This window comes from Lacerta agilis, chromosome 2 (genome assembly GCF_009819535.1).
Source record: "Lacerta agilis isolate rLacAgi1 chromosome 2, rLacAgi1.pri, whole genome shotgun sequence".
Classification (NCBI taxonomy): Eukaryota; Metazoa; Chordata; class Lepidosauria; order Squamata; family Lacertidae; genus Lacerta; species Lacerta agilis.
Window position 1 is genome coordinate 9,083,290 of NC_046313.1, and position 19,629 is coordinate 9,102,918.

The 19,629-nt window shown below is 46.1% G+C and overlaps 1 protein-coding gene across 1 annotated transcript in view; it reads right to left on the minus strand.

Annotated features, from left to right (window-relative positions):
* Positions 1-19,629, minus strand: part of MAP3K12 (mitogen-activated protein kinase kinase kinase 12) — a 110,356-nt gene that overhangs the window by 20,057 nt on the left and 70,670 nt on the right. The window contains exons 2-5 of the mRNA XM_033138514.1: positions 11,238-11,736; positions 6,063-6,246; positions 3,314-3,505; positions 1,945-2,103 (exon numbers count right to left, since the gene is read on the minus strand). Coding sequence (XP_032994405.1) covers positions 1,945-2,103; positions 3,314-3,505; positions 6,063-6,246; positions 11,238-11,700 — 998 coding nt within the window. The 5' untranslated portion in view covers positions 11,701-11,736. The remainder of the gene's footprint in view (positions 1-1,944; positions 2,104-3,313; positions 3,506-6,062; positions 6,247-11,237; positions 11,737-19,629) is intronic.

A 19,629-nucleotide genomic window follows, 5' to 3' on the forward strand; every position in this document is an offset into this window, starting at 1 on the left:
AATCTCAGGACCCATCTGGCATGTAGCAACTGACTGCATTGTGCTCCATTTTAACAAAACTCTGTCTGCAGCGGTTTCCCATCTCTTTCATTTCTTACAGTGGGGGGGGGGTCTACCTGTTGGCCATCCCTGTTTTACAGGATGGAGAACGTAGAAAACCCTCACACCTTCCTCTGCATTCCTCCCTCTCCCAGTCTAATTTTGTGTGGTAAAATCATCTAGCATTTCAATTCTGCTCTTCCGCAATAAGTTACCCGAAATAAATAGACAAGTTAATATGTAAATTAACTGAGAAATGATATTTCCCCGTGATTTCATGTGGTGAGACTTTCTTCCAATGGCCCCTGAAACGGATGAGGTGTAGTTTTTTTGACCAGTTTTTATTCCCCCCCCCAGCAGTTGTTATACCCCCTGGCTGCTTGAGAGGGAGAGGCCAGACAGCAAGACCCCTTCCATCAGCCATACTGATCAGGTCTGCCTGCCGTTCAGCTCTCCTCCCCTCACAGAAATGCCTCAGGTTCTATTGATTTCCCCATTTGCATTCCCATTCTGTATCTCGTCTGTTAAATTTCAGGTTGTTGTTGTTGTTTAACTGCCTAGTTTTTCTGCCTAGCAGAAAAAGGGGTTATATAAATAAAGGTAAAGGTAAAGGGACCCCTGACCATCAGGTCCAGTCATGTCCGACTCTGGGGTTGCGGGGCTCATCTTGCTCTATAGGCCAAGGGAACCGGCGTTTGTCCGCAGACAGCTTCCGGGTCATGTGGCCAGCATGACAAAACCACTTCTGGAGAACCAGAGCAGCGCACGGAAACGCCGTTTACCTTCCTGCCGGAGTGGTCCCTATTTATCTACTTGCACTTTGATGTGCTTTCGAACTGCTAGGTTGGCAGGAGCTGGGACTGAGCAACAGGAGCTCACCACCTTAGGTCCCTTGGTTATATAAATGTCAATCAATAAATGTTTGGGTTCTTCTTCTTTTTAAATGCCTATGTTTATTAGTTGCTATAGCAAAATAACATAAAGCTGATTCCTGCCTGCACGGATGCCATCTAAATATGGCAGCCATGGGGAGCAGGAAGCGTTCAGCACAGATTGCCAGTTTCTGGACTATGTGCAGTATAGATGTGTACTGTATATTTGTGAAGGAGGATGCTAGAATATGAAAATTCAAGGGTGTCTTTGCCCATACGGAACACGAACACCTATGCACGATGCACACAGATCTGAAGGCTCAGCTCTGCATCACATATTATCTGGACTTTTGGTTGATGGGAACAGGGATGTGGAAGCTGGAATCCTCCAGATATTGCTGGGCTTCAGCTCCCAGCAGCCCCAGCCAGAATGGCCAACTTTCAAAGATGGACAGGAGTCTGGAGGGCCCCTGGGTCTCTGCCCCTGTTCTGGATCCTCCCCCGTCATGGAGGCTACCCTCTGGGATGGGAGATTTTGGCACTTGGGGTGCGACCTGAATTTTTAAATCCTCTTGCTCCACTCTTGGAAGCAGTTCCATTCAATGGTCCCCATCTCCCTTCCTTGTATTTTATTCTACGCGTTGGGTTTTAATCGCCTCACAATGATTCAATTAAATTGCATTCACACCCAACGAGCTCAAGCCAGAGCACACGGCTCCCCCAACCCCTGTCCATGTTTATATCTTCACAACAAGCCCGTGAGGTAGGTTAGGCCGAGAGGTAGTGAGTGGCCCAAGGTCACCAACGAGCTTGATGGGTGAGGGAGGACTTGAACCTGGATCTCTCCTGGTCCTGTTGCAGAGGGCTGGGGACTGCTGAGCCGTGTCTCCATTTCCATGATGGTTGTCTTCGCATTTCTCTCTCTCTCTGTGTGTGTGTGTGTATGTGTGTTTGCGTTCTTGTGGCCTACCAAGCCCTGATCCCATCCTCCCTCCCTCTCCCTCCCCTCTTCTGGGCAGTCCCTTCTCCTCACCAGATGTCAACCTTCTCAGAGACAGGCTCATTTCGAATGACTTCTGGGGCCATCCAGGCCACTGTTCCGGCGAAGGACATCTTGGTGCTCTTGTCACTGAGCTCCTTGGAGGTGCCAAAGTCAGAGATCTTCACCACATCATCGTAAGTGATCAACATGCTATTTGGGGAAGGTAGAGCAGAGAAGAAGCATGAGGCATTGCAATGTCGATCTTCCCACCGTGCGCATGACCAAGGAAAAGAGAAGTCATGCTCTCAGCAGTCAGCAGGGGGAGCACAGCAAGGGGATAGGTAACTTCCTTTATAATGGAGGGAGAAGCACTCTGGTTTTAGACTGCTCCTCCGCATGGGGCTGGGCTAGATGACACCGGGGCACCTTCCAACTCTACAATTCAATGATTCTACGCTCTAGACAAAGAATCTGGATTACCTTGCTGGTAATTTGGCAGGGAGGCAGAATACATACTGCCCCTTGCGACCGTGACATGTTGAAAGCCCTAGTCCTATTGCCACTTCAAAAGCAGTGCTGATTCTTAAATCAGAGGGAAGTCCTGACCCGGTACCCTAATCCCATCTTGTGATCACTAGGGCTGGCCGATATATCGCTATATCAACCAAAACTGGTTTGAAGTCCATGCCGTGATATTGGTTCCATAGTTTCTGACCTGGCGATATATCGCAAATCACGATGTGTTTGTGCGTTCTATGCAAAAATCACGATGTGGGGGAAACCATGAAGCCCGCCAATGGCTCTACCTACGTAGCTCAGACAGACGGTCCTTCATCCTTATTTCAGACATTGTGATATACAGTGGTACCCCCGGGTTACGTACTTAATGCGTTCCAGGTTACAGTACGTAACCCGAAAAGGACGTAACCTGAACAATTTGTTCTGCGCATGTGCAGACCGAAAAAAACCCGAAAACCCGGCAAAAAACACTCTGCGTATGCGCAAATCGCACGCACGTCGGGTTGCGCTTCCGGGTTAGCGGAGTTTGTAACCCGAAAAGTACGAGTACGTAACCCAAGGTACGACTGTATTGATATACCACGATGTTTAGCTAGTGATATATCACGATGTTGAAAATCAGATATTGCCCAGCCCTCCTGTTCACTTCTACATAGTTTCATCCTTATTTCAGACATTGTGATATATCTGTATAACACGATGTTTAGTTGGTGGTGTATTGCGATGCCAACCCCCCCCCCTTTCTTGGCAATCACTCGTGGCCGACTAAGATGGTCTTCCATGAATGCAGTCTTAGGGGTGTGTCTGTAAAACCAGAGATCACCCAGCCCTAGTGCTCACTGTCCCCCGGTAACTCCCAGCCACGCCTCCCCACTGTAACTCTGCCCCCTCCCCTTCTTACTTGGGTGACTTGAGGTCACGGTGGATGATCTTATGCAGGTGCAGATAATTCATGCCGCCGGCGATGCCCATGGACCAGTCGACCAGCAGCGAGGGGGTGACCTTGCGCCCGGCACGCAGCACTTCGTACAGCTGCCCCTGGGCACAGAACTCCATGATGATGCAGTAGCAGGGGGCCTGGGTGCAAACACCCCTAAGAGGAAGGAAGAAGCACAGGGCATGTTAGAGGCCAGCAGGAACATGTGGTTAAGCAGTGCTCAGCATAACACGAAGCAGTGATACAGAATTCTGTAAGCTTTATCACAGGGCTGGGGCATTGCTTCCGGTCCAAGGGCCGTATTTCCTTGTGTGCAACCTCGTGGGGGCCGCAGGCCAGTGGTGGGTGGGCCCAGAAGCAAAAGAAGGAGTGGTCAAAGGCAAAAGTGAGTGGGCCAACAGATAATAATAATAATAGTAATAATAATAGTAGTAATAATAATAATAATAATTTATTATTTTTACCCAGCCGCTCTGGGCGGCTTCCAACGGAACATTAAAATGCAATAATCTATTAAACATTAAAAGCCTCCCTAAACAGGGCTGCCTTCACATGTCTTCTAAAGGTCTGGTAGTTGTTTTTCTCTTTGACATCTGGTGGGAGGGTGTTCCATCTGGTGGGAGGGTGACATCTGGTGGATGGGGTGGAGACGCTCCTTCAGGTATACTGGATGCAACTCTTACCTTCATACGGCAGATGGAGTCTCCTTCATTGGAGATTTTAAAGCAGAGTTTGGGTGGCCATCTATCAGCTATTTAGCTGTGATTTCTGCATAGCTTGGGTTGGACCAGATTAGCGTTACTGTTCCTTCCAACTGCAATTTATGATATTCCCGCCATGCAGAAGTCAAAGGGTGGCCCTAAAGCCCTAAATGGCCTCAGTCCTGTATACCTGAAGGAGCGTCTCCACCCCCATCACTCAGCCCGGACACTGAGGTCCAGCTCCGAGGGCTTTCTGGCGGTTCCCTCACTGTGAGAAGTGAGGTTACAGGGAACCAGGCAGAGGGCCTTCTCGGTGGTGGCACCCGCCCTGTGGAACATCCTCCCACCAGATGTCAAGGAAATAAACAACTCTCTGACTTTTAGAAGACATCTGAAGGCAGCTCTGTTTAGGGAAGTTTTTAATGTTTGATGTTTTATTGTGTTTTTAATATTCTGTTGGAAGCCGCCCAGAGTGGCTGGGGAGGCCTGGCCAGATGGGTGGGGTATAAGTAAAACAACAACAACAACAACAACAACACCAACAACACCAACACCTAAGCCTTACTCAGAGCAGACCTACTGAAATCAAGGGACCTAACATATTCTGTCCTGAATTTAATGATTTTCTTCTTTTACTGTATATTGTTGTATGTAAAAACTTTTTCCAGTAGCACCTTAGAGACCAACTAATTTTGTTCTTGGTATAAGCTTTCGTGTGCATGCACACTTCTTCAGATACACACTTCTTCAGAAGTGCATGCACACAAAAGCTTATACCAAGAACAAAATTAGTTGGTCTCCAAGGTGCTACTGGACAATTTTATATATATATTTTGACTGCGTCAGACCAACACGGCTACCTACCTGAATGTATATTGTTGTGTAATGCTCTGATATTGTATGACAGCGCAGTAACAAACACTTTTATAAACACGCTTTATATAAATTCTCTGGTGGGCACCAAGTTGCAGAAGGCTGAACAAAGCACACACACAGTTAGCTACCATATTTTTCGCTCCATAAGACATGCTTTTTTCCTCCTAAAAAGTAAGGGGAAATATCTGCGTGTCTTATGGAGCAAATGGTGGTCCCTGGACCTGAATTGCCCAGGGGCCAAAAGAGGATCATGCTTTCTATTTTACAAAGAGAGAAAGGGGGTGTTGAAAGGACCCTGCTCAGCAGCTGATCAGCAAGAGATCGGGAGAGAGATAAGAGTCCTGGCTCCCTTTCAGCCCCGCCCTCCTTTGTTGAATGTGCTGCAGAGGGAGGTTGTTTGTTTCCCCAGCGACATGTGACTGGCTGATTAGATTAGCTCAGTGTTTTTCAACCTTTTTTGGGCAAAGGCACACTTGTTTCATGAAAAAAATCACGAGGCACACCACCATTAGAAAATGTTAAAAAATTTAACTCTGTGCCTATATTGACTATATATAAAGTAATTTTTCAATTTTTCCCACGGCACACTAGGCAACTTCTCGCGGCACACTAGTGTGCCGCGGAACAGTGGTTGAAAAACACTGGATTAGCTGTCTGGAAACTGTAGAAAAGGCTCCCTTTATAAGCTGCAGAAATGTGAGTTGAACCCCATAAAAATGGGGCTTTTCCTCTTTGCTTTTCCCCCTTTGCAAAAAAAGCTGCAAAACTTTTAGCTGATCCTCAAAACACCAGGGCTTTTCCCTTTGCAAAAAAGCTGCAAAACTTTTTGCTGATCCTCAAAAAAACCCAGGGCTTTTAGAGGAGGAAAACCAGAAAAACATTTTTTTTCTTGTTTCCTCCTCTAAAAACGAGGCGCGCCCTATGGTCCGGTGCACCCTATGGAGCGAAAAATATGGTATATGCTCTCATGGGAACGATGGCTCATGCCCAGCGCAGGCGAGCAGGTGAACAACCCAGCAGGAGGAGGGTCTATTGCTTGGGAAAGGCAATGTCCACACCACACTTGGGCACTGTCCTACTGGAAGCCGGCAGATCACCCCCCACAAGGCACCCCATCACCCAGACCCCACACTCACTTGAAGGTGATGATGTTGGGGTGCTTCAGTTTCCGCAGGTGCTTGATGTCCGTCTCCTTGAGGTCTCGCACCTTCTTGACGGCCACCTCCTCCCCATGGAAGCGTCCTAGGAACACAGCGCCTTGGGCCCCACTGCCCACCCACTGCAGGTCCATGATTTCTTCAAAGGGCACTTCCCAGGGGTCTGCATTTGGGAGGGAGAGAAGGTGGCTGTCGACAACCGTTCAAGGAAAGGAGAAGGAGAAGGAGGAAGGCAGACTCTCTACCAGCATGGAAGTGAGTCATTCCTTCTGCCAAGATCACAGGGCTTGAGGGAGACATAACCCTCACGTAGGAATCGCGAAAGCAAGGGTGTATTGGAAGGGCAAACGGAAACACGGCAGAGACGTAACGTTCAGTATTCTGAGAATCTCAGCTCTTGGTTAAAAAAAAATACTCAGACCGAGTTTCTATCCCTCATGGCGGTGAAGATAGCTTGAAAGTGTGAGGCCAACGTGTACGGAAACTGTAGAAGCTGTGTGTGAGAGAGAGAGAGAGAGTGAGAGGGGGGGAGGGAAGGAGGGAGGAATTTCCAGGGCTGAGGGGAAGGGAAGAAGGGCGCAGGTTCAATCCTTGATATCCCCAGGTAGGGCTGGGAATGTCTCCTTCCTGAAACCATGGCGAGCTTTCGCCAGTCAGTGTTGACAATTCTGAGCTACAAGGACAAACAGTCTGACTCTGCAGAGCAGTGTCAGGGAACTGTCCCCGGCGCAGCGCAAGGTGGTGGAAGGGCTCTCGGGATGCTACAGAGAGCCCCGGCCCCACCTGACCAGCAGCACCTCCTCTGGCAGCGGAGGAAGCAGTGAGGCTTCCAGCGGGGAGGGGCAGGCATTTCAGGGTATGGAGGGAAGAGGCTCTGAGGATGCTGGAGAGACCCTGCACTCCCCTAGCTCAAGGGGCGATGAAGGAGGCACGCAGGTTCCGGCGCCCCAAAGGCGTCGAGGGGTGAAACAAAAGGATGGGAGGTGGGGTTTCCATATACCGAAGCTCTTTTGTTGGGGTCAGAACCGGAAGGGGCCATTCCCGGATTCTGACGACGCTTGATACAGACATGAACTTATTAGCTCTGCACTGTACATAGTTTGCAGAATAAAACTATTAAAGGAAACTTGGAGTTTTGCCTGCTTACTCATGAGCAACTAACTGAGGACCTAACAAGCAGGTTCCTATGTCCCTGTGATGGAGCGCTGCCTGGTTCAATACATTTTGGCACCTGAGGCGAACCACAAAATGGTGCCCGCCTTCCCTGCCAAGGAACAGTTCCCTACATCAGGAGCAACGGGGGAATAAATATCTACATGGGGATCTGTTGCCCCTGTGGATCCTGCCCCCTGAGGTGGTCACCTCCCCTTGCCTCATGGGCCAATGCTCCCCACAGTTCTTTGCTTCTCCCCAAGCAGTTGTCCCCTGCCTACATCATGGGGCCATTTAAATCTCAGACATGCATGAACTGGTCACAGAAAGTTAGCTCCAGTGTAGCTGGGGGAGCATAAGAAAAAGGACCAGAGGGAAGGGAACATGGGACTTGATTCTACATTTTGAGCCTGAAAATTGTCCTGAACCATCCACGTGTTTTCAAAGGAGGAGGAAGTACAGTGGTACCTTGGTTCTCAAACTTAATCTGTTCCGGGAGTCTGTTCAACTCCTGAAACCATTTGAAACCCCAGAGAAGTTGGCAAAAATATATGGAACAAATTTGGGTAAGTGCTGGAAATGCCAAGATGAAATAGGTACGTATTTCCACTCTTGGTGGAAATGCCCAAAGATTTATGAATGTTGGAATATTATATATGAAAATTCTGAAATATTTCCATTAAGTATGACCCCTGAGAATATTCCTGAAGACAGAAAAAGCATCCTTTTGTACGCTTGTGCCGCAGCTAGGATACTTATAGCTAAAACCTGGAAAGGAGAAAAAATACCAACAGTCCCAGAATGGCAAATTAAGCTAATAGAATATATGAATTTAGCAAGGATGTAAGCGGCAATAAGAGATATACCAAAGCAGAAAACAAAAGCAGAATGGAAATATGTGGAAGAATATTTAAGAAAAGCAGGTTTGAAAACGGAACTAATGATTTGCTTAGATTAAGATACGCACGTGGGAGATTTAAACTATATATATATATATTTTTAAAGAATGAGAGTAATAAAATTATTAGTTAGAGTAATGAAATGAGTATTATACTAAGAAAACCGTTGTAGAAGCAATATGAAGTCATATTTTAAATTTGATTTATAATCCGAAAGAGACTATTGTAAATGTATGTCTGTTATTATTTGTGTGATGTAAGATTTAATGTTTTGTTTTGTTTTATGTTTGAATTTCTTTTCTTAAAAAACACAAATTTAATAAAGGCTTATTTTTTTAAAAAAGAAAAGAAAGAAAACCAAGTCGCAGCTTCTGACTGGGTGCAGGAGCTTCCTGTACTCAAGCGGAAGCTGCGTCGGACATTCAGCGTCTGAAAAACGTTTGCAAACCAGAACACTCACTTCTGGGTTTGCGGCGTTCGGGAGCCGATTTGTTCGGGAGCCAAGCCGTTCGAGCACCAAGGTACCGCTTTATGTAAGAGGCATTCTGTTGCAACAGCTGGAAATACCTGTCCTATTTGTTTCATAAGACCACAGGTGAGAGAAAATGGGTTGGTGACCCCTTGCGTATGAACACACACCCCAGCATCGTAATAAAAAGATGGTCCACATTCACTTCGATAGCGTGAGGTCACCAACAGGTGAAATGCCCATAACCCACCCCACTCGCTACTTTTTAGTCCTTAGGGTTGCCAGCTCACAAAGCTGCAAGGCCAGGGGAGGCCACAACTGGCACACTCTAGAGCAGGGGTAGCCAATGGGAAGAGGCACCATCAGAAAACTGAGACGCAAGGCCTTTGCTTGGGGAATTCTGTAAGGGGACCCCCATACGCCTCTTCTGTCTATAAGCTGCATGGCAGTACTTTTCCTGGATGATGTACTCGGCAGTACATCATCTGATCTGCATGCAAAAGTTCCCAGGTTTAAACCCCAGCATCTTCAGGTCCAGTAGTAATGTACGGAAGTGAGAGCTGGACCATCAAGAAGGCTGATCGCCGAAGAATTGATGCTTTTGAATTATGGTGCTGGAGGAGACTCTTGAGAGTCCCATGGACTGCAAGAAGATCAAACCTATCCATTCTCAAGGAAATTGGCCCTGAGTGCTCACTAGAAGGACAGATCCTGAAGTTGAGGCTCCAGTACTTTGGCCACCTCACGAGAAGAGAAGACTCCCTAGAAAAGACCCTGATGTGGGGAAAGATGGAGGGCACAAGGAGAAGGGGACGACGGAGGATGAGATGGATGGACAGTGTTCTCGAAGCTACTAACATGAGTTTGGCAGTGGAGGATAGGGGTGCCTGGCGTGCTCTGGTCCATGGGGTCACGAAGAGTCGGACACGACTGAACAACAACAACAATCTTCAGGTAGGGTTGAGAGAGAACCCACTCTGAAAAACTAGCGAGCATCTGCCAGGCATTGTAGGCCTGAGCTAGATTGACCAATAGCTTGACTCAGTATAAGACGGCTTCCTATTTATGGAGGCATGTTACTACCAATGGGTGACACCAGCAGCCATTAATCCAATCCTGTTCCTCACCTTACATCTATTTGCACGGTAAGCAATCAACACACCTCACCGTAAGGAAAGGGTTAAGCTGCCCTGCTTAACAAGCCTAGAGTATTGAGAATGAATTCAAGTAAGCAACGCCTACCACAATTACTGCCTAGGATGGAAAAAATCTCCCCGCGGGATTTGTAACAAAACCCATCTTGGCAGGTGCACATACTCAATCTATATTACAACGCTGCTAGAGGATGTTCCTTCTCCCTGCAGTTCTTTGTATTCGCGGGTTAACTGGAGCAGCTCACATTAAATAAGCAGTTATTTAACTGAAGGCTTCAGTGGTCGAAAACAGCACATTGACTTGGGCCCAGAAGCAAACTTGAAAATAGTGCTGATCTTTTCAGGAGAGAAGTATGCAATACGATCCCTTTGGCTAGAAAACATTAAGAGTCTAACGGTTGCGTTCTGGATCAGCTGCCGTTTCAAAGGCAATCCCAGGTAGAGCGCATCGCAGCAATCCCTGACCACTGAATGTGTCCCCATGATGGAGACTGATTCTCCCAAGGATGCGCTTTGCATCTCAAGTTATATAACCAGTGAAGCTGTTCGGAGCCACGCCTGGGCACAGATGCCACCCGAGAGGTTGGCGTTGCCGTGTTTGTCTGGGCAGTAATGAGCCAGAAAGATCACAGGGCAAACGAATGGCCTCTGGCCAAAGTGGTAGATAACATCCCTGCTGCCACCACGTCTGATTTAGGGCACTTCCAGATTGCCAGAAATTTGTGGGACGAATTCAAGCACACGCCAAACTTTAGGTTTCCACCTTTAAAGTGCATTATTAAACGGTCGTGTCACTCTGGAGATACAAACCTGCTTTTCAAAATCAAACCAAAAAACCCCAAACGTTTTGCAGTTTGGAAAGTGGAGAAGGAATGCACGGAAAAGCGTGGGGGTGAACTAACAGGAAGATATGCAAACGCCCCACAAGAAAATCAGGATGAATGCTCATTGTTGTGTTAACCACCCCACAAATAAATTGGAACGAAAGTGCAATAAAGACAGAACAAACCTGGGATGCTGGAAAGTGGCTTACTTACTGCTTATTTATTGCTTACTTATTGCTGTAAGTCACTTTGAATTGTCTAAGTAAATAAAAAGCAAAATAAAATAAAAAATTCCTTCAAGTAGCACCTTAGAGACCAACTAAGTTTGTTCTTGGTATGAGCTTTCGTGTGCATGCACACTTCTTCAGATACACTGAAATAGAAGTCACCAGACTTAGTTGGTCTCTAAGCTGCTACTGGAAGGAATTTTTTATTTTATTTTGTTTTGACTATGGCAGACCAACACGGCTACCTACCTGTAACTGTTAATAAAAAGCAATATGTAATAATAATAATAATAATAATAATAATAATAATAATAATAATAAAGGTGATCAAATCGAGGACTTTTTGCACACTGCCCCTGAGCTCTGCTCCCTCCCATTGTTGTTCCTATCGCACTAAGATTCCTTTAATGCCCACCACTGTCTCCTCACCTTCCTGTTGTTGTTTGTGTTCAGTGGAATATGCCTTGCCAATCATGGTCCAGACGGGCTTGAGGCAACCAAACAGGCCCTCCAGGAAGCCACTCCCCGCGTGGCAGTGGATCCGCACTTGGTCGGCATGGTAACGGGTAGGCCGCACCTCGGGGTTCCCGGCCCCGGCCCCTGCGCCGGCCCCGCCTCCCCCGCCAGCTTCATTCTCGTGGAGCTGCAGGACACTGTTGGCAAACTGGTCGTGCGCCTCCTCGCTGGGACTGGGGCTGTGCCCGCTGCCCCCGCCTCCGCCCCCGTCGATGGGCAGCACATCCCTCAGCACGCACTGGGTGGGCGTCAGGTCCTTCTCAGGGGTGCAGTCCGAGGCGTCGGGGTCCAGCTTGCGGAGGGAGCTCTCCGTCAAGATAGTGTTGAAACTGCCAAAGGATGGAGAAGGTGTGCGGGTCTCGTGGAGGCATGCCATGACGGTGTCTAGCTTGAGGTAACGTCCAGCTAGTCCCTAAGGGGGAAAGAGATAGAAAGAGACAAAGAAAAAAGAACGTTGAATAAGACTACCAATGGCATTACTGAGTTTGTCAGGTTTGAAGAGCAACGTTTTGACATATTAATAACTATATCCCAAGCCTGGGTATCAAAAGGGAATTGGATCATAGAGTTAGTTACATCTTATACATCCCATAATCCTGCCCTGTTGCTGCCCATCGCAGAAGTCCCTTTTCATTCGACTGCTGTAGAACCGCCCGCAGGGAACACTTCAAGGAGCAAAACTGCAAGTGACTTACAAGTGCATGTATTTCTACCCCAATGGGAGGTGATTATGAGTGAAGAATTGCCGCGTGTCGCAGGGGTGTAGCAAGGTAAATTGGTACCTGGGGGCAAAAAAAATTTTGTCAACCCCCCCCCCAGGCATGGGAAGGTCAGCTGGTACCCGGTGCGGAAAATTTCTTGTCAACCCCCCCATTGATCCCCCCCCCGCAAAATGGTTTTACGTTATTTCATATTTTCTTACAAAGGAATAATAACAAATAATAATAATAATAATAATAATAATAATAATAATAATAAAACAACTTTTATTTATATCCCGCCCTCCCCGGCCAAAGTCGGGCTCAGGGTGGCTAACATCAGATACATAACATTGGTATAAAACCAAACAATAATTAAATTACCTCCTAAAAAAATCTCAAAATCAAATTAAAGTCTAATTAGATGGCTTTCCACAGGGTTAGGGTTGGGAACAGTAAGTGTTCTCTGAACTGAAATTTCAGCCTTCATGACATAGGAAAACAGCCAAGTGAACAGCTATTTTGGTGGAGGAGGGTCAAGATATTAACTGATATGCATGAAATTTCATATATAGCTATATAATCCCTAGTATAGTAAGATAAGACCTTCGGAGCAGGCATTTAAAAATAAATTCAATTTTTTTAATTTTTTTTTTTTAAATTGTTCCTTGATAATTTGTCACCCCCTTCATTATGGAACCCAGGGCGGCCCACCCCCACCCCCCTTGCTACGCCCCTGTGTGTGTGTGTGTGGATTGCTGCACCCTTCACCTGTCCACTACTTTTCAGTTGTGATTCCCTCCCCCCCTTTATTTCCAGATGTAGGTTTGTGACAGTAGCACATCTATGAAAGGAATCTTGGGGCCAGTGGCTAGGGAGAGAATTCCTGTGGGAAGATAATGCTTCTCTGTTGAACATCGCCACTCCTCAACTGGTGTGGTATGAGTTTGCATATTGTTTGATACTAGAACCAAGGCTATAAGCCAGTCAACACTCTTTCCTGTTAAGTCTCATTCCTAAGCCACTATTGGAGTCATTCATTATCCGTTGCTTATGTATTCATTCACTCTGTTAGATTTAGCCCAGTCCCTTTCCCCAGTTTAAAGCAACACTAATGAACTAGCCACTGAACTAGACAACACCATTACTTTGACAGGCAGTGGTGACCTTCTTGGGTCTCCAGCCGGTGGTGGTGGGGGTCCGGTGAGTGTTTGTGATGGCATGGAGAAAATGGCTTAATTAAAAACTGCAGAACTGTAGCTGCAGGTCCCCCCTGTTGGGACAAGGAGGAACTTTGGTACTTCTAGCTGCTCGTTCCGTAGCTCTAAGGCATTCGTCTAATGCAGGCATGTCCAACAGGTTGATCGCGATCTGTGGTAGATCACCGGTGGATCATTGGCTCCCCCCAAAGAAGCCGAACAACTGTGGCTCCCCTAAAAATAGCTCAACATTTCACCTCCTCCCTGAAAAAACTCAACCATTTTGACCCAAACCCCCTAAAAAGGGGGTAGATCACTGCCAGTTTTTAACTCTGTGAGTAGATTGCAGTCTCTTGGGAGTTGGCCACCCCTGTTACTAATGCGATAAGCTTCCCACTCTGCTTAAGGTGCCCCTTGCAATATGCCATGATCTTCCCTAACCTTCTCCAGTCCATCTGAAGGAGTCTGAAAGTCCTTTGGTACAGGGTCTAGCTGACTTCAGTAGCAGTTAAATGCAAAGCAGCTACAGCGTAACACAAGTTTAAAATGGCTGCTAGGGAAAACAGTTCAGAGGCTTTCTTCTAAAATTGGTTCCCCGGAAGCAGTGTAAGAAAGGCAGGTCTCAAAAAGGGACTTGTATATGGACAAAGTAAAAGAAACCGAGAGAGAGAGAGAGAGAGAGAGAGAGAGAGAGAACACAGGCCTAAGGGTGAGCAGAGTAGCATGGGGAAAAGCTACAAGGCATGTATGGGAGCCCCAAACAAATGGACTGATTAAGGAGATGGAATTGCTGGCCTGGAAAAAATGGGACGCTTAATGGAAAGCCAGAAGGAAAAGGACACAAGACCTTTAGAAAGGATGCTAAGAAGCTTTTGTGTTAATATAGTGCATGGCGAAACCAACAAAGACGGTCTTAAAAGTGCCAAGGGGATTACGCGATCGGAGCAGTGAGCAAGAAAAAGAAGTTTAGCATCAGAAAGCAAAGACGGATAAAAGAATAAAAGAAGAACTTGCAGGGCATCTCTCAGCTGCAGGGATGGACGGGGGGACACACATACACGCACACACACGCACGGACACACACACGGCACCTTTGCAATTCAGTTGATCAAATGTTCAGCTTTGAGTCTCGTCCTTTCTTGCCCATGCTTGACTCTCATTATTTTTGTGTCTTTAAGGCTGTAATCCTCTATCTGTTTACCTGGGAATAAGCCCAATGGAACCTATTTCTAAATAGAATTACATTTTTAGGGTTGTAGCCAACTACCGGTATGTTAGCTATGACCAGTAACTTCAGTAGGTCTGCTCTGTGTAGGATGAGCATTGGTTATTATTGTTATTTTTTAAAATAATCTGAATGGTATTTTATATGTTTATGTTACCCACCTTTCAGACTATCATGTGGAAAGGAAGCATCTACAGGTGAAACTCGAAAAATTAGAATATCGTGGAAAGGTTCATTTCTTTCAGTAATTCAACTTAAAAGGTGAAACTAATATGTGAGATAGACTCATGACATGCAAAGCGAGATATGTCAAGCCTTTATTTGTTTTAATTGTGATGATTATGGCGTACAGCTGATGAGAACCCCAAATTAACAATCTCAACTTGGGGGTTTTCATCAGCTGCACGCCATAATCATCACAATTATAACAAACAAAGGCTTGACATATCTCGCTTTGCGTGTCATGGGTCTATCTCATATATTAAACTCCAGTAGCTAGTGAAAACAATTGCTTACATAAATGGACTTTTCCACGATATTCTAATTTTTCGAGTTTCACCTGTAAACATATTAAATAAAAAAATTGGTATGCTTTAAGCAGGCTGCCTTTTCAAAAATGGCTACCCATTTATTTATCACCTTGTTAATATTCCTAATAGCAGAAATGTTAATATTTAAAATTAACTGCAAGCAAGAGGGCCAAACTTGACAGGATGCTGAATGTACCGTGCAATATTTTGTGAATCTTTCTAACACTGTAAGTAACAACCCCTGTGAGACCTTATCGGATCAGAACTGAGGCACAGAGGCAGGGGTTTTTTGTGGTTTTTTATTTTTTAAAGAATTCTTATTTCTATTAGCCCTGGCAGAGAAGCCTCCGTTGCAGATATGGTCTTGATAGGATCAAGAAACCAAAGGTAGAAGAAACAAGTTTTGGATATTTTATCTTAAACGGGAAACAGAAGATGACAGGCATATGTCAGATGAAAAGAATTCAAAGTCCATCAGAAGTGATGGAGGTGGGGGAGGGTTTTGTTTAAATAAAATAATAAAAAAAGACAGTGGGAAGCAGTCTTTTGATGGAAACATCTGTGTGCCGAGACAGCGTGTTGAGAGCCTGTGGAGAGATGGTTCTGTTGGCTTCCTTCTTCTGGGAGATCAAGGCCAGGGTTTTATGGTGTGCAAAGGAAATTCTGCATCTGATTCTAGTCTTAGAGGGGCCCCAAAGCAATCAATTCTCCTCATATCCCAAGGCTGTCAGTTGCCATTATTTTTCAAGGAAAAAAACCTCTCACTTGGGGGGGGGAAACCCCACCTAGATGAAATATATCTTGGTTCTTTTTAGAAGAAAAAGAAGAACTATGCTGTTGAAAAGCTAAGGAACACAAAGGACCGTGTGTGCGTGCGCGAGAGAAAAGCATTTACTGATGGTGCTACATTAATCATAATAAAAATCTTCTAAATGCATCATATCCTGCCTCCTCCTTGCACAGCAATACAGGTACAGTATACAGTGGTACCCCGGGTTGCGTACATAATTGGTTCCGGGTTACAATTTGTAACCTGAAAATTACGCAACCTGAACAAGTGTGTGAAAAACCCAGAAGTAGCGGTTTGCGCATGTGCAAACGCGTCTGCGCATGTGCGAACTGCACATAATACTTCTGCGCATCTGCGTATCACGTGTGCTCCGGGTTGCGCTTCCGGGTTACCGGAGTTCGTAACCTGAAAAGTACATAACCCGGAGTGTACGTAACCCGAGGTACGACTGTACATGCAAAGCTAGATGACCAGCCATGAATATCATTCCCTAAACCCCAAGCTCAAACACTTCTCATAAGCGCTATAAGATTTGAATGTTGTTGTTGTTGTTCAGTCGTTCAGTCATGTCCGACTCTTCGTGACCCCATGGACCAGAGCACGCCAGGCACGCCTATCCTTCACTGCCTCTCGCAGTTTGGCCAAACTCATGTTAGTAGCTTCGAGAACACTGTCCAACCATCTCATCCTCTGTCGTCCCCTTCTCCTTGTGCCCTCCATCTTTCCCAACACCAGGGTCTTTTCTAGGGAGTCTTCTCTTCTCATGAGGTGGCCAAAGTACTGGAGCCTCAACTTCAGGATCTGTCCTTCCAGTGAGCACTCAGGGCCGATTTCCTTGAGAATGGATAGGTGTGATCTTCTTGCAGTCCATGGGACTCTCAAGAGTCTCCTCCAGCACCATAATTCAAAAGCATCAACTTTAGCATTTGTATCGACCCTTTTGTGCAGATCATCTCAGCGATGCTTGCAACAAGCACCTTGGTTTGTATTACAATGCAGCAGGAGAGACCTCTCCATCTATGCAGGCAGCACAACCATGTTCAGAAAGGAAGGTCGGCATTTGTTCTCCCCATGTGGCAGGGGATGTGTGAGCCCATCTGGTGAGTTCACGGCTAAGCTGTGAATTGAGCTCATAACTCATGCTCTCAACCAAGGATGGGGAAAATAGGGCCCTCCCGATGATGTCAAACATCAGGTCCTCAGCCTGGATTGCCGATATTCAGGGAATGTGGAAGTCGTAGCCCAACAACACCCGGGTGCTGTAGGTGCTGCAACTAGGGCTGGGCGATATCTGGTTGACAACATTGCGATATATCACCAGCTAAACATCGCGACATACTAATGCCAATATATCACAATGTCTGAAATAAGGATGGAGCCACATAGAGGCATTGGCTGGCTTCATGGTTTTCCCCACATTGTGATTTTTGCATCATCACCATCACCATCACCATCATCATCACCATTTATTATGTACAACCCGCCCATCTGGCTGGGTTTCCTCAGCCACTCTGGGCGGCTTCAAACAGAATATTAAAAACACGATAAAACATCAAACATTAAAAATATCCCTAAACATTGCTGCCTTCAGATATCTACTGAAATTCAGATAGTTGTTTATTTACTTAATGTCTGATGGGAGGGCGTTCCACAGGGCAGGTGCCACTACTGAGAAGGCCCTCTGCCTGGTTCCCTGTAACCTCATAGGGAGGGAACCGCCAGAAGGCCCTCGGCACTGGACCTCAGTGTCCGGGCAGAACGATGGGGGTGGAGATGCTCCTTCAGGTATACTGGGCCGAGGCCATTTAGGACTTTAAAGGTCAGCACCAACACTTTGAATTGTGCTCGGAAACGTACTGGGAGCCAATGTAGGTCTTTCAGGACCGGTGTTATGTGGTCTCGGCAGCACATGCACACAGTTGTACTGAGCTTTGGAACCCCCCCCCCCGAAAAAAGCACCATACAACCAAGGAGGATCTCTCTGTCCCTTCGGAACTCCAAGCTGGAGAAGACTGTTTGACTCCCACTTGCTGCTGTTATATGCTTGCCGAGTGGTAAGGAGGATTGCGGAAGGGATGTTTGGTGATTTAAGGAGCAAAGGGAAGAGGAACACAGCTGTGGGGGCTTCAGCTCCAACATGACCCTCTTTCTTGTCATGGTGCCATCTACCACCAAGAGGCAGGATACCACTGAATACCAGTTGCCAGAAACCACAGGAAGGGGAGAGTGCTGTTGCGCTCATGTCCTGCTTATGGCCTTTCCATAGGATGCTCGGTTAGATGATGGGCCTTTGGCCTGATCCACCAAGGCTCTAGTTGTGTCCTCAATTGCCCTGCAAGAAAGGCCAAGAGAGAGGCAGGAGATGGTGACAACAACAACAACAACACCACAGTAATGATCCAGATGACGTCTGTCAGCAGAGCATCTATTAATATTTTCAATAATGGAGAAAACAACAGTCGACACTTGATCGTGCTCTAACTAAACTCTTTTGTTTGCTTGTTAATAAATGAATGAATGGATAGCCAACTCTTTTGTTTGCTTGTTATTGTGTTGCTCTTAATGCATCCATTTGTATGAATGTGAGCTGCTTCGGGGATGCAAAGCAGGCTATAACTCTATGGAATAAATAAATACCCCCCCAAAAGCCTGCCTACCTATGCAGGGTTTTGGGATGAGAGGAGCAGTCCTAATTCTTGGACACCTGCCAGAGAAAGGTTTGTGAACGTGTGTGTGCACGCGCGCCTGGGTCTGCACACAGCGCATTGTTCCTGATCAATGCTTTCCTGCACCAAGCAAGGTGCCATGTGGTCAAGTTTAAAGCAGCCAGCACAAAACCTGCTCCTGTGGGATCACCCTCCATCTCTTTGAAGAACAAAAATCCTAAGGAATCTTTTTTTTTCAGGGATGAGCATAGCAGTATTGTCAGAAAGGTTTCAAGGGCCCAACGTTGGCTATACTCAAAATTCAGAGGGGTCTCCAAACACATTTTACTCAAAGTAAAATTAATCAACCTAAGTTTATCATTCATGTCTATTAATTTCAGTGGGTCTTCTCTGAGTAAGACCAGCATTAGATAATTTATAAACCTTTTAAGTGGGGTGTTTGTTTGTTTTTTGGGGAGAGGCAGATTTTTAAAAATATGTTGCAATTGCATACATATGGTTAATAGGACAGTCACCTTTCTTTCCTATTTAAAACAGAAGGGTTTGGGCGTTTGGCATGCATACTCTCAGTATACAGGCCCATTTTTAAAAAGTGTAATAATAGCCATTCAGTTTGTAGAGTTGGCATCTGAGGAATTATCATCATAGGCATTTTTATCCCAATATTAAACTTTAGAAGGCTCCCATAATTACAAGTGAACTGAAAGGTGGGGTAGGGGTGAGTCTGGGTCTGGGGCTAAAAGACTCTTCCCTCTCTGATTGGCGCCCCTGATATTTACAGTTTCCCAAATGTTTCTGTTGGGAGCCACTTGGAACTGGTTTATTAAATTTGTCATGCAGGTAGCGATATGCCCTTGATCCACAGCTTCGCTACGGCCCAAGCTCTCTCCATGGTGCTGAATTTATCAACCATCTGCCTCCTTTGTTGTTTGTGCATTCTCTCATGGGTTGGCTATTGGGGTTGCTTCTGAAACACGTCCCCTTCCTATCCACAACTTAAAGGAGCAAGCAGAGGGTGTCCTTAGCGCATGCACAGGTTTTAAAATTTGCATCCTGCTAGCCACATGTGGAAAGTCAGAAACCTGTATTTATCCAGATCTGAAGAGGTGCTTCAGAAATGGCAAAGACACGTCACTGCAATTGGTTATTTCCTGCTCTGTTCCTTACTCCTGCCTTTAAGGTACAAATAGAGATGAT